This window comes from Orycteropus afer, unplaced genomic scaffold (genome assembly GCF_000298275.1).
Source record: "Orycteropus afer afer isolate SDZICR_OR568_19922 unplaced genomic scaffold, OryAfe1.0 scaffold00079, whole genome shotgun sequence".
NCBI classification, from domain to species: Eukaryota; Metazoa; Chordata; class Mammalia; order Tubulidentata; family Orycteropodidae; genus Orycteropus; species Orycteropus afer.
Window position 1 is genome coordinate 4,758,661 of NW_006921666.1, and position 13,873 is coordinate 4,772,533.

General features: G+C 48.2%; 1 protein-coding gene across 1 annotated transcript in view; it reads left to right on the plus strand.

Annotated features, from left to right (window-relative positions):
- ANGEL1 (angel homolog 1) overlaps nucleotides 1–6,264 on the plus strand; it is a 30,224-nt gene extending 23,960 nt beyond the window's left edge. The window contains exons 8-10 of the mRNA XM_007941344.2: nucleotides 4,461–4,530; nucleotides 5,021–5,184; nucleotides 6,104–6,264. Of these exons, the coding sequence (XP_007939535.1) occupies nucleotides 4,461–4,530; nucleotides 5,021–5,184; nucleotides 6,104–6,264 (395 nt within the window). The remainder of the gene's footprint in view (nucleotides 1–4,460; nucleotides 4,531–5,020; nucleotides 5,185–6,103) is intronic.
- Nucleotides 6,265–13,873: the final 7,609 nt, after the last annotated feature.

Sequence of the window (13,873 nt, forward strand, 5' to 3'; positions counted from 1 at the left end):
AGATCAGTGAGGAAGCACAAGCCCGCCCATGCTTACCTTGCTCCCGGAGACCCAGTCCCTCTCGGGAGGGTAACAAAGGAAAGTGTTCAGTGCAGATCAGTGAGGAAGCACAAGCCCGCCCGTGCCCACCTTGCTCCTGGAGACCCGATCCCTCTCGGGAGGGTAACAAGGGAAAGTTTAGGAAGGTAGCTGGGCATAAAATTAATAGGCAGAAATTAGTAATAATTATATATATAAATAACATTTTGTTAGAAGATACATGGGAAAAAGATCTTATTTGTAATAGCAGCCAACCCAAAAAAACCAAACCCACTGCCAATGACCCGATTCCAACTCCTAGCAACTCCATAGGACTGGGTACAGCTGTCCCATAGGGTTTCTCAGAGTGGTATACCGCCAGCTTTTTGGTTAGCATCTCAGTGCTTTGGCCACTATACCACCAGGGCTCCTTGTAATAGGAACAGAAAGAAAAAAAAAATTGATAGGAGACATGCAGGGTATATAAAGGAACATTACATTTCATCCAAATTACCAAATTAATTGACACAAAGTTGTTCATAACATTCTTTTACCCTTTTTTAAAATAGCTTTAATAAGTTGAAATTAACATACCATAAAATTCACTCACTTAAAGTATATAATTCAAAGTTTCTTAATACATTCACTGAGTTGTGAAACCATCATCACAATCTAATTTTAGTACATTTTCATGTCTCAAAAAGCTATTTTGTACCCATTAGCTGCCATTCTACATCCCCACCCACCCCTTCGTCCTTGAAAATTAATTGGTCGTAGATGTATGGGTTTATTTCTGGACTCTCTATTCTTTTGAGCTATATGCCTATCTTTATGCCAGCACCACACTTTTGATTACTATAACTTTGTAAATTTTGAAATAGTGATGTGTAAGTCATTCAACTTTGTTCTTTTTCAAGCTTGTTTTGGCTATTCTGAGTCCTTCATTTCCATATGAATTTTATTATCAGCTTGTCAATTTCTGCAAAAAAAGCCAGCTGGGATTTTGATAGGGATTGTGTTGACAATTAGTAGTTGATTAGTTAGTAGATCAATTTGTGGACAGTTGCATGTTAACACTATTGCCTTACATGCAGTGAACATAGGATATTTTTCTACTTTTTTAGATATTGTTTAATTTGCTTCAGTGTTTGTAATTTTCATTGTACAAGGCTTGCAGTTATTAAATTTATTCCTAATTAATCTTTTGGTTGCTTTTATAAATGGAATTATTTTCTTAACTTCATTTTTGGATTGTTCATTGCCAGTGTACAGTTGATCTTTGTATATTAATCTTTTACCCTACAACCTTGATGAACTCATTTATTAGTTCTAATAGTTTTTTAGTGGATTTATGGGGATTTTCTGTGTACAAGATCATGACATCTCTCAAATATAGATAATATTACGTCTTATATTCCAATCTGGATGCCTTTTATTTCTTCTTGCCTAATTGCCTTGCTAGAACTTCCAATACAATGTTGAATAGAAATGGGTGACATCCTTGTCTTGTTCCTAATCTTGAGGGGACAGTGTTCAGTCTTTCACCATTGAGTGAAAATGTTAGCTAGATTTTGTGTGTTGTTGTTGTTATGTGCCGTCAAGTTGGACCCGACTCAGTGACCCCTCCTTGGGTTTCCGAGGCAGTATCACTACAGAAGTAGATTGCCCCATCTTCCTTCTGAGGAGTGGCTGGTGGGTTTGAACCACCAGCCTTCTGATTAGCAGTCAAGTGCTTTAGGCACTATGTTACCAGAGCTCCTTTAGTCTTTGATTACACTAAGTTCAAGACAGAACATTCCAACCTTAATGACAACAGTGTTAAATGTCAGATTCGTTTTTAAATTAAACTGAAGGTGTTGGATGGAAGGTGGCTCTGTCACATCTTCTTCAAACATGTGAGAGCTCAGCTGTGCCATTGGGTAAGGCAGCATCACTTCACACACCTTCAGATCCTGCCCACAGATAATTTACCTGTGAATGAGGTATTTAACCCCTAAATGTAAAAGAATTCTACATTGAACTGGTCGATAGTAAATCATTGAAACTTAGTTACTTCCAGAATCTGAATGACTGTTAAGCGATGCCCCAATGAGATGAAGACAGAGTGCCTCCTACCTCAATCTTAACATAATCATCAGTCACTGCTCCTGATGGAAAGATTAAGGCTTGTGTTGTACGCAGTATTTTTGCTGTAACCGAAGGCTTCATATTACCAGCTGCACTGGAATAGGTTTGATGTCAGGCCCCAGGACAGGAGCATATGGTAATTAAGATATTACACTGCTACTGGACCAGATTGTACTGTCAAGTCTGAATCCAGAACAACTGGTTTCATGAGACAGATGTCACAGATACAGTTATAAAAAAAAAAAAAAATCAAGTGGCTTGCATTGCTTTACATTGATTTTAAGGAAAACAATCAGGAGGTATGTGTTTTACCTTTAACTATAGAAAGATTGTGTCAATTAGACTTCAGCAGAAAGGACACTTCAACAATTCAGATTTTGTGTAGATTCCTTCTAACACGCTGAGGAAGTTCTCCTCTATTCCTAGGTGGTTGTGTGTTTTTATCATAAGGGGGTGCTGGATTTTTTTTAATGCTTTTTCCATGTCTATAAGATGGCATGTCATTTTAGTCCTTTATTCTAATGTATTAACCTTAATTGATTTTCAGATGTTAAATCAGCCTTACATTCCTGGGATAACTCAGCTGATTGTGGTACATAATAATTTTTATATCTTGTTGTATTTGGTTTGCTAACATTTCGTTGAGTATTTTTTGTATCTATATTCATAAAGGATATTGCTCTTTTCTTTGCCAGGTCTTTATGTAGTTGTATTATCAGAGTAATAACTGCCATAGGAACTCTGGTGGTGTAGTGCCTAAGGCATTTGACTGCTAACCAGAAGGCTGGTTCAAACCCACCAGCCACTCCTTGGAAGGAAGGTTGGGCAATCTACTTCCATAGTGATATCGCCTGGGAAACCCAAGGAGGGGTCGCTGTGAGTCAGATCTGACTCGATTGCAGTGAGGTTTTAACTGCCATGAGTTGGTATTCTCTTGTCTTTAAATGTTTGGTAGAATTCACCAGTGAAGTCATGTATGCCTGGGCTTATATTTGTAGGAGGTTTTAAAGTTACTAATTTAATCTCTTTATTTGTTACAGCTCTATTCAAATTTTCTGTTTCTTTTTGAGTCAGTTTATATAGTTTTTGTTTTTCTAGGAATTTGTTTCATCTAAGTTATCTAGTTTGTTGGAATACATTTATTTATGGTATTCTCTTGAAATCCTTTTTATGTCTGTAAGGTGGTAGTGATGGCCCTAGCCCATTTTTTATTCCTAATTTTAGTAATTTGAGTCTTCTGTCTTACTTTGTTGATCATTCTAAATAAGAATTTGTGAATTTTATTAATCCTTATTATCCTATTAATGTTAGTAGGGTCTATAGTAATGTTTCTCTTTGTTTCTTGATATTTGTAATTTCTGTCATCTTTTTCCTTTGTGTGTGTGTGTGTGTATGTATGTATGTATGTATGTACGTATGTATCTACTACATGCTTGTCAGTTTGTTGTACCTTGGTGGCTGTGTGTTGTTACGATGCTGGAAACTATGCCACCAGTATTTCAAATACCAGCAGAGTCAACCATAGTGGATAGGTTTCAGCAGAGCATCTAGACTAAGACAGACTAGGAAGAGACACCTAATTATCAACTTCCAAGGAAAACCTATGGATCATAAGAGAATATTTCATTCCCTTTGGACACATCATTAGGAAGGATCAATCGCTGGAGGAGGACATCATGTGTAATGAATCAGAGGGCCAGTGAGGGTAAGGGAGACCTTTGGTGAGATGGAGTGGCACAATAGCCATAATGATGGATTCAGATATGCTTGCAATTGTGAGGATGATGCAGGACTAGGACTGGGCAGCATTTCATTCTCTTGTAGAGAAGGCCACCATCAGTTAGAGTTCACTTGATGGCAGCTAACAACAGCAACATATGTATGTCTGTATACCCATATATATGCACGTGTATGTGTGTATATATCGGTATGCACAGAAAATCTCTGGAATTTGGTAAAATTGGTTGTGTCTAGAGAAGGGAATTGAGTGGTGGGAACTTCTCACTGATATTTCTCTCTACATTTTGATTATTTTACTTTGTGGTTGTATAACCTATTCTAAAAAATAAATCTAAATTGAAAAAAAAAAATGGTGCTGAGCCAAGGAAGAAAATTTCTGTGTCAGAGGGCTCTATGTCTGCCTACTTGAAGTCATGGCCTTGGTTCTTTGCCTTCTTCCTCCCCTCTCCTTTCTCCTTTCTGTTACCCTTTCTGGAGCAATCCAGTCAAGGATCTGAGAGGGAATCCAGGGGAGGCTGTGACTCGGCATCATAGTATGTGGATGATAAAACCTTTTTCTTTCTGGTCTGCTACAGAGCGACCTATTGGCTGGGCCGAGTCTGTCCTTGAGGAAGACACATCTGAGCTTGAGTCTGCCATTCCCAGGTAATCTTCCAGTTCCCTTCCACTTCCTCCTGAGAGAAAGATTTCTACTGTCTTTCCTGGGGCTGATTTTAGGGAGCACTGTTTACTGTTCTCTTCCCCTAATATCCGCTAAGTTTATAGAGTGGCATGCAAGTGTGCAGAGGCCAGAGGTGGTCCACCCATGTTCTTGCAGATGACAGACCCCATGCACTCTTTCCTCAGGGGTTAAGGCCTCACAGGGGCGTTTGCTGGCCCACAGACTAGGATGTGCTAAGTAGACTTTACCAGGTGGTAGCAAGTAGAGAGTGGGGATTGAGGAATGTCAGGGGGACTCAGTATAACTGTGTTGCTAGCTGAGTTCAGCCTCTTGTTAGCTGGGTAGGGAGTGTGCTGAGATCAACTCATCTGGGAACATCCCTTAAAAACTTTCCTGAAACCCACAGAGATAAAGTGACGTTGGAAAGGTTCAGTTATTTTTGTTGACTGACATCTCCCCACTCCATTCCTATAGGACTATAGGTACCATCCAGCACTGCCTCCATCTGACCTCAGTGTATACCCATTTCCTGCCCCAGCATGGCCGCCCAGAGGTCACCACAATGCCCTTGGGTCTTGGCATGACAGTGGATTACATCTTCTTCTCAGCCGAGTCCTGTGAGAATGGGGACATAACTGGTAAGCCTGTTGGATCCTGGGTTCCCAGAGGCCACCCCGAGGGTCTCTGGGAAGAGCTGATGGAAGGTTAGGCATTTGGTGGCATGGCTTGGGTTGCTGGAGCCTGATCAGCTGAGGAGCAGATTTCACACCTACCTGGCGCTGTTCTCCTCATTGTCTCACAGGACACTTCACTGCCTTCTCTCTTTTGATCCTTGCTGCATTGAAGAGAGGGCAGTAGAGCAGGCACTTTTTATTCCTGTTGTATAGGTGAAAACAGAGCAGCAGGCTGGGGTTGCATTTGTTTATCAGCAGCCAATTCATGAGGAACTTGGTTAGGTTCTCCTGGCTGTCAAGTTGATTCCGATTCATAGGGACCCTATAGGATAGTGGAACTGCCCCATAGAGTTTCCAGGGCTATAATCTTTATGGAAATAGACTGGCTGGTTTTTCTTCTGAAGAGCAACTGGTGGGTTCAAACTACTGACCTTTCAGTTAGCAGCTGAGTACTTAACCACTGTATCACCAGGCTCCTTTTGATTAGGTTAGAAACATTACCTGTCTCCCCACCCCAGACCACTAGTCACAGCCTAGCAGTCCACTAGCCCCATGCCTATTTTGTTTACAGAATATTTGGTTTTTTAATGTTTGAACTAATTTGCCTACATTTAAAATTCAGAGTATGTTTTTTTTTTTAAAAAAAAATCTAGATTTCCAGCTTCTCCTGGAAAGTCAGAAGGTCATGTGATGCTGGGTTTAGACAAACACTTTCCAGTTTTCCACAGTCCCCTGAACCCACCCTGCTTCATTCATTCATATTATCATAGAATGTCTCTGAGAAACTGGGGCAACAAGGGGCATGCTGCCTGCAGAGGGCTCCCTCCCGGCCTCAGGCAGCGTGACTGGCTGTTTTGCCCACTGGTTTCTACTTTGTGCCCAGATCGCAGGCTGTGTCGAGATGGAACTCTCAAGCTCTTGGGCCGCCTCTCCCTCCTGTCTGAAGATATTCTCTGGGCTGCCAATGGCTTACCCAACCCCTTCTGCTCTTCAGACCACCTCTGCCTGCTGGCCAGCTTCGGGATGGAAGTCACCACCCCATGATGGGGCTTCCGGGGGAAGAGAGCTTCTCTTCCACAAGAGCTCACTGGATGGAGACTGGAAATACCCCACGCTTCTGGAAACTTAGCTCCAAGAAACACAAGTCCCTCCCCTCCCCTTCCTGGTGCCCTTTTTCCCATGGCTGGTTTCCTCCAGGTGGTCCTGCCCTACCCAACCTCTTCCTAATCCTGTGCCACATACTCAAGTGGCCCTGGGAGAGGCACAAGGGGGGTTCCTCCTTCCTTCCATGTATCCAGTGCTCCTTGATTTTTAATTACCAGGGTTGCGGGAGCTATTGATCTCATTGGTTATTTGCTTTCAGGCCGTTTCTTGGTACCTTCTGACCCGACATTCTCTGCCTTCCCGACCTCTGGGCTCAGCCCTCTTGCCCAGCATGTGCCTGTGAGCTGTGCGTGCTGTGCACGTGTCTTCTTGGGGTGGGAGTGCTCTGTGTACGGCCATGGCTGCTTCTGACTAGCCTCTTTCTACACTGAGGCTGTCGGCCTGGAGACAGGATGTGAGCACGATCTGGCACTGCGTACTGCCAGGCAGTGGCAGCAAAGGCGTGGGCCCTTCTCTCATTTAGTCCCTGTTTCCTCAGGCATGCATCACGTCAACCAGGGCATAACCCTTGGCTGGGCTCGGGAACTAATGGGCCCCACAGCCTGGAGCAGCAGATTCAGGGATGCACCAGTTGCCCCAGTGGCTCTTTACCTCTGACCCATAGCTCCCCAGAGGCCTGGCATGAGTTCTCTGGGGCCCTTTCCCCAGGTTGTCCTGAGGGAGGCGCATGGTTTTAACCCTGTGTGGAGTCCACTGGGCTGGGATGGTGGTTTGAGGTTTCAGATTTTGAAAGGAGGAGAAGCCCCACAGGAAGCACTTGTCTCACCGGACTCGGCAGCCTTTGGAGCTGGGGCGAGGGCAGAACCAGTGGGGGACAAGCAGAGAGGCTCTGCAGCTGCCTCGGCTGGGACTCCAGACCTGAGGGACTGGGTCTCTCTCCTCCGACCACCTGAGAAACAGCTTTCTATTCTTTCCCTTCCCCCACCTTTTACTTTTTGTTGCCTCCCTTCTCCTCCAATCCCTTCCATTTTCTCCCTAGAGAAGCCTTCTATTCAGCTGGGGGCCAGACCTTGGTAGCACAGAGGTGGCCTTGGGCAAAACCGGGCCAGGAACTCGGAGGGTGGTGCTTGAGCGTGTGTTCCCCTGGCAGGCCTCAGCTGCTCACTGCCCTGCATTCCCTCTCCCAGCACAGGGGGCTCCCAGCTCACACCCTGGGGCTCCCAGCTCACGCCCTGGGGCCCCCAGCTCACACGCTGGCACCTGCATGCTTGCTCTGTCATTGCAGGACTGTGGCCTGGGTGGTCCTGGCCCAGCTCCTCCCTGCATCCCTTAGACTCAGAGCAGCTGTAGGCCTCACAGGTTTGAGTGGCCGTTGCCCTCCTTGGCCTCCAGAATGGGACTGAAGCACGGCTGAGATGCTTGTGTTAGGGACAGTGTCGGGTAAATGCTCTTCGTTTTTCATAAAAGCCAAAGACTCCATGTGGACTCTGTTGCAGCATTCAGGGTTATAAGCGTTCCCTGCTTGGGTTCTGGGGGTTGTTTATCTGTGCGCCTACATTTTGAAACATTTTGTTTTCTGGGACTGGGCATGTGCCTGTCTGAGCCCCAGGCCTGTCTGTCCACACCCCACCATGACTGTTCACACTGTTGGTCTCTCCTGAGTACCTCCTAAGATGGTTTCAAGACAGTGCCCTGTTGGCTTCTAGGACTAAGGTCCCTCACTCTGTTCGCCCTGCCTGGAGATATAAGTGAAAGGTGCTGAAGACGGCAGAGGGCAGGAGTTTGGTTAATTTTTTCCCCCTTGTTTTCTTACTTGTTTTTGTTTTAGAAATGAAATGGGGGTTCCAAAGGGTCATTCAAACTCTCTTTTTCCAAATAAAGGTTTACCTGTTTTCCCCTACTGTCGGTCATTTATTAGGATCCTGAAGGACATAGTGGGGAGAGGGCCTGGAGAATGAGGTGGGCAGGGAAGAAGAGACAGATTTTGATCCTGGGGGGCTGACAGTGTGTCTCTGGCCTTAAATCTATACCAGAGACATTTGTGGTAACTTTCCTCCGATAAGAGAGACAGATGGATCCGCTTTGTTCATCTCGTACCCTTCCTTCCTTGGGTACCCTTCCTTCCTTGGGTGGCCACTGTGCTGTGGCCTGGAGGGCCAGGGCCTGAGCAGAGCCTGCCCCGATTGCTGTGGGTTACAGCTCTTTTATGTCCTTGTCACACTACAGGAGACAGAATAACTTTTCACTGCTTCTCATTCTTACTCCATCTGCGCCCCATGCTGCTCCCCCATCCACACTGTGTTTCAGGAGGGTCTGCCTAAAGTGGGCTGCGAGCTGTGGCAGTTGCATGAGGCATGACGCATGTGGCAGAGGCCTCCCGCTGAGAGTCTATTTCAGATCCTCTCTGCCTTCTGGAGCCAGGGCTGAGCTGTGGGCCATCTGTTGCTGGGATGACTTCCCTTCCTTCCCAGGCCTAATTCTGCTGGTCCTTTTGTTGTCCTCCAACTCCTATTCAGTGAGCCCAGCCAAGCCTGCGTGCCCATGGGAAGCCCTGAAAGCAGTGTGGTTTTCAGTCTCAGCTGAGAACACTCCCAGGCCCCACCCTAGACCCCTGAATCAGTCTGAGAACCTGGATTATTTAAAGCTATCTGGTGCTTCTCTTGAACCACCTGAGTGGGGATTCGCTGATTCAGTGGAAAGGAAGCTTAGCCAGGCGGCAGGATTACAACTTATCCTTGTGGCCTGGTTGGTTGGTGTCTGGAGATAAGTTACTTAACCTCCCTCTGTTCCCGTCCACATCCCTTGATGAAATGCATATTAAAGTGAAAACCTTTTCCACTTAAGAAGCACTCTCAGATCTGAAATTGCTGTGTTTAGGCTTTGGCAAGAAAGGGATGCTTAGAACTTTAGAGTATTGGTAGGTGTTGTGGGTGTGTAGTTCTTCACCCAAACCTGGCTGGACAATTGGGCCTCGGGGTTGAGAATTATCTTACAGCTTCTAAGCTTTGAGGAGCGTCTCCAGAGGCCCCTTGCCTGGGGTGGAGGGTTGTCCCCTATTTGCCTCAGTCAATTAAGGTTTGGACAGCACTTTCATGAACAGTTTACAGATGCTCTGTCAGTAACGAAGCGTGGCGACGTAGCAGTTCCTGTGCTGTTTGTATATTTTTATATCTCAGGAAACTGAAGTCTCAAAGATATAAATCTCCCTTGTTTTCACTTCTTGCCAGCCCAAGCTCCCCAGAACATAGCCTGGCTGAGAGTAGGTGGGACAAGGCAGACGCAGGGGTGGCCCTAGGAAGGGGTGCTCAGTGGCAACTTTAGCCTTGAGGCTCAGAAGGGAAACAACCATCCAGGCTTTCTGGTTCCTGCCCTGATGTAGCTACTAACTGGCGGTTTGGTGTTTGATTGATTGATTAATGCCAAAGTGTGGCTTCTCTTCTTCCAGGAGTTGGTAGGGCCCACTCCTCTAGTTGCCCCTAGGGGGAGAGAGAGAGCTGACCTGCGGCCCCACATTCCCAAACCAGTCCCCATAGCACCACACCTCTGGTTTCTCTTCCCCTCCCAAACAAATGTGCAAAACAGAACTATTCAGGCAAGGCCAGGTAGATGAGAGCCGGCCTGCCCGGGTTAGGAGAACAGGAATGCAATGTGTTTTGAAGGGAAATCTGCTATTCTGCTGTTCTCAGTTCAGCCCCTATGACACTGAGGCCTGAGGCCTCACGTTGCTATAGAGAGAAGCAGCTGCTACTTTTAAGAAAGTTATTGGAGGTGTTGTCTTTCCCATGACCAAGTCCTTTCTGGTTGGAGCAAGTCAAATATCTGTGTGTACATTCTTGTGTGGGCTGGGCTCACAGAGCTGACCTTGCAGCTGACCGGAGTGACCCATTTCCACTGCCTGCCTGACCTCCCCCACCCCCATCCCCACTCGCAAACACTGAGGTTCACAGGCAGCCTCCTTGGTATGCCCATCACTTCTATTACCACCATGACGATAGGATGCCACGTCCTGGCAGAAGATGGGGGTCAGAGCCTCAATCTCTTCATTTCAGAGCCCAGGAATACCAGCTGCATCCAAAGGTCCAACCCAACTAGTCAGGCTGCCTAAATGAGGCACCTGCTGCAAGCCTGAAGGAAACAGGGCAGCAGGCGTACCATGATGCCTTCATCCTCCCCCAGCAAGTAGGATCTGATAGGCTCAGGAGTGTGTGAGGACATTTACCTGGGGCCAATGTCCACGATGGGCCTGCCTGACTCATGGCAAGCACTTACCCAGCAGTCACTTGTAGGGCCCCGTGTCACTGATCCTAGCCCATGAGGCCCTCCCTGTACTGGGTGTCATTTAAGCTGGACATGATTGTATAAATTACAGCACTGCCTTTATGTAAGTGTGTAAAATCAAAATTATTTGCGAATCAGGTTACCTTTATTACAAGGTCCTTTTAGAGTATGATTTTAGCTGGATTTAAACATGCTTGTAAATAAGTGCCTATACTTAATGGTGTGTAGTCCAAGATACTCGTGGATTCCAGTCGACTACCTCTCCTCTTCCCACCCCTGCCTACCACCCTCCTCCTGAGAACGAGTCTTGCTGCGCTAAATGCCACTTCTAGCCAGAACTTCTAGGGAGTTGGCTGGGATGAGAAGTAGGAAATAGCCTACCTCCTGTTTTGCCAGTCTGGGTTTTACTCTTAAGCTGAGAGAAAAGGACAGCAGAGAGGCAGAGGAAGGGTTAAGGCTGCAAAATGCTGTGGGGTCTAAGAGAGAGTTCCAGTTCTGTGACAGCTATTTGGGCTTGTCTTCAAGTGTGGGAAGACCAGGCAGGACATGGAAGGAAGGAAGGGGGCTGAAGGGGTAGAACAAGAGGTGTTTTTCAAAGCCTCCTGCCTCAACCACCATAGATTCTGGCCTGATTAGAAAGGGCTTCAGACCCCTGTTGCTATGGTTTCTGGAAACAAGCTCATCTCCCAAGAGAACACTCAGCCTTCCTCTCTCCTTTGTTCTTGTTGGACTGTTGTGGACTAGGGTAGGAAAAGCAGGGCTCTGGAATCTACCCTGGGGGCAGCCTCCTGGGGAGACCAAGCCCCACAGAGTGAGGAGGCAGAGGGGCTGATTTAGGGCAGACAGGAAAGATCTGCTCCCAGATTAGGGTTAAAGAGCTGAGTGGCTTCAGCAGGTGAGAGTGTCTGGGATCCCAGAAATCTCCTGACTGCAGGAGCTGGAAAGTCTCCTGCTGCCTGGTTTTAGGCTCCCCTTACTTAGGCCAGGTTTCCCCAGGAGCTGAAGAACCCAAAGGAGTGGAGAGAGACAAGGCTTGCAGGTTGTGGTATCTGCCCAGCCCACAACCAGAGCTGGGGAGACTTTATTCATTTCAGGGGAAAAGTGAAGACAGGAATGAGATGAAGTGTGAAAGGCAAGGGGCAGTACTGATAAGAGGAGACAGGAAGAGGGTGGTCTACAAGTCTAATACAACATGGCAGCCAGACACAGGCTTACCAGAGGGCCGGTCCATCACTGCCAGGCCCCAGGGCCAGGCACGCCCAGGTCTCTTCTTTCCTCAGACTTGAAGAAAAAGGGACGTAAGACTTGGGAGCACCAAGAGGGGATGAGGGGTCAATACTGATGGCCTTGCCTCTAGCACCATGGCTGCCCTGCCTGGCCTGGGGAAGCTGGTCGGAGGCAGGGGCAGATTTGCCACAATTCCACACTCCTTCAGGGGACTGTCTGCTGCCCTTCACACTGGTTTTTCAGTTGGGAACAAGGGAAGAAGAACTTACAAATGAGCTCTGGGACAAAGAATGCCACTGATATGTTGGACCCCAGTGTGCAAATCTCAGCACTCAGAGACCAGAGAAATCACATAGAATGGGCCTGGAGACACACTGCTGCAGCTAAGCTAGAAAACAATCCAGGCAGGAAAACCAGACAGGTGCACGCAGGCCTCTGGGCACGCTACCAGCCAGAACTGGACTGAGTCCCAGAGCCAAGAGTCCCAGCTGGAAGGGATAGGGGCATGAAATGCTACTGAGAGGGTAGGAAACCAGAGGCCTTAACTTGGCTTTCTTCTCAAAAGCTTGGCTCCCTGGCTCCTCAGCTTTATCATGCAGTCCCCTGAGCCAGGGAGCTGCAGCTTTCCTAGCTGGGTACACCCTAGGAACGTGGGGTGTCTGGCACATGGGCGAAGGGAAGAGTGGTGTGTGGTGAGGCCATGGGAGGGAGAGGCCTGGCAGGTGGGATGGGAAGAGACTCTAAACTCAGCTTCCCAGTGCGCTCACCCTGGCACCGAGCACAAGGAGCCAGACATCTGGGAACCCTGCAGTCACCCTGGGCCCTGGCCCAGCCTCAGCTGCTTTCTGTGACCTCGTCTTGACCCCCCCCCCATCACCCAGCAGAGGGTGCAGATGAGCCCACACTGAATGCTGCAAGGTAGACCTGAGTCTGGGGAAGCTGAGGTCAAAGCCAGGCCCCTGTCCCTCACAGGACGTGAGATGAGGTGATGCCAAGGATGGTGACTAAGGCCCCAAAATCCCTGCCTCTCTGCCTCCCTAGAAACCTTGCAGCCAGGCCAGCCCAAGGGAGCAAAGCCTGTGTAAACACAACTGGGAAGGGAGGAGGGGTTGCTACATATGAAAAACATGAAAATAAAGAGCACCGCTACAGCCTGTGGTGGTCTTCACTGGCCCAAGGTCTCAGCTCAGGAAAGGTGAGTGCTAGTCAATGGCAGGTAACAACAGCAGCAGGGGAACCGAGAGATGGGCTGGGCTGCATTCTGTTTCCTCCTCGCACTGGGCTTTGGGGAAGGAGCTGCTGGTGGGGGGAGGGGCACGCCACCATCCTTTCAGGGCTCTGGTCTCAGAAGCAGCTTCCTTAGTGTCTCCCTGACCCAAGCTTCCAGCTCTCCCTCCTGTTCCTCTCCCTCAAGCCTTGTCATCCTGCCCTCTCTGGAAGGCCTAAGGCATCCGAGGGACCATCCCCCTGCTGACCAGTGGCCCAGGAGGCACCCACATTCAGACTCAGAAAGGACCCTGCTTTCTGCCTCACATCTCGGAGAGTGAGCCATCTCTGCCTTAGCAAACGGGGAACCAGCCCCATTCCCTGAAAGCTGGGCGAACTGGTGGGTTGGGGGGTCACAATGACCCTCCGATTGGCCTGGCCAGGGTGCAGCCGGTGAGGGAGGTTAGGCACCTCCCCAGGGCCTACTGAGCCCATGAGGAACCTGGTGGGGCAAGGGACCCACCGGCGGCCTCCCAGGGTGCCTCTGGCTGCCCCACTGCTGGGTCTGGTTCTGGTTCTGGGCCAAGAGCTGCCAGTCTGCAGAGCTTCCAGCTCTGGCCCCTCCCCTGATGGAGCACTGTCTTCTGCAAAGGGGCCCCTGTCTCTTCCTCCCTCTTCCTTTGCCTCAGGGCACAGGCTGAGAGCTGCACTCTCTCTAACCCACCCCACCTCCTGTGGTGACGGCACGAGCAGGTCCTTGGGCTGTGGAGACTGAGAGTAGGATGGACCCAGGGCAGGCACTTGCTCAGAGGACCTTCAGCTGCACTTATCCTCAGCT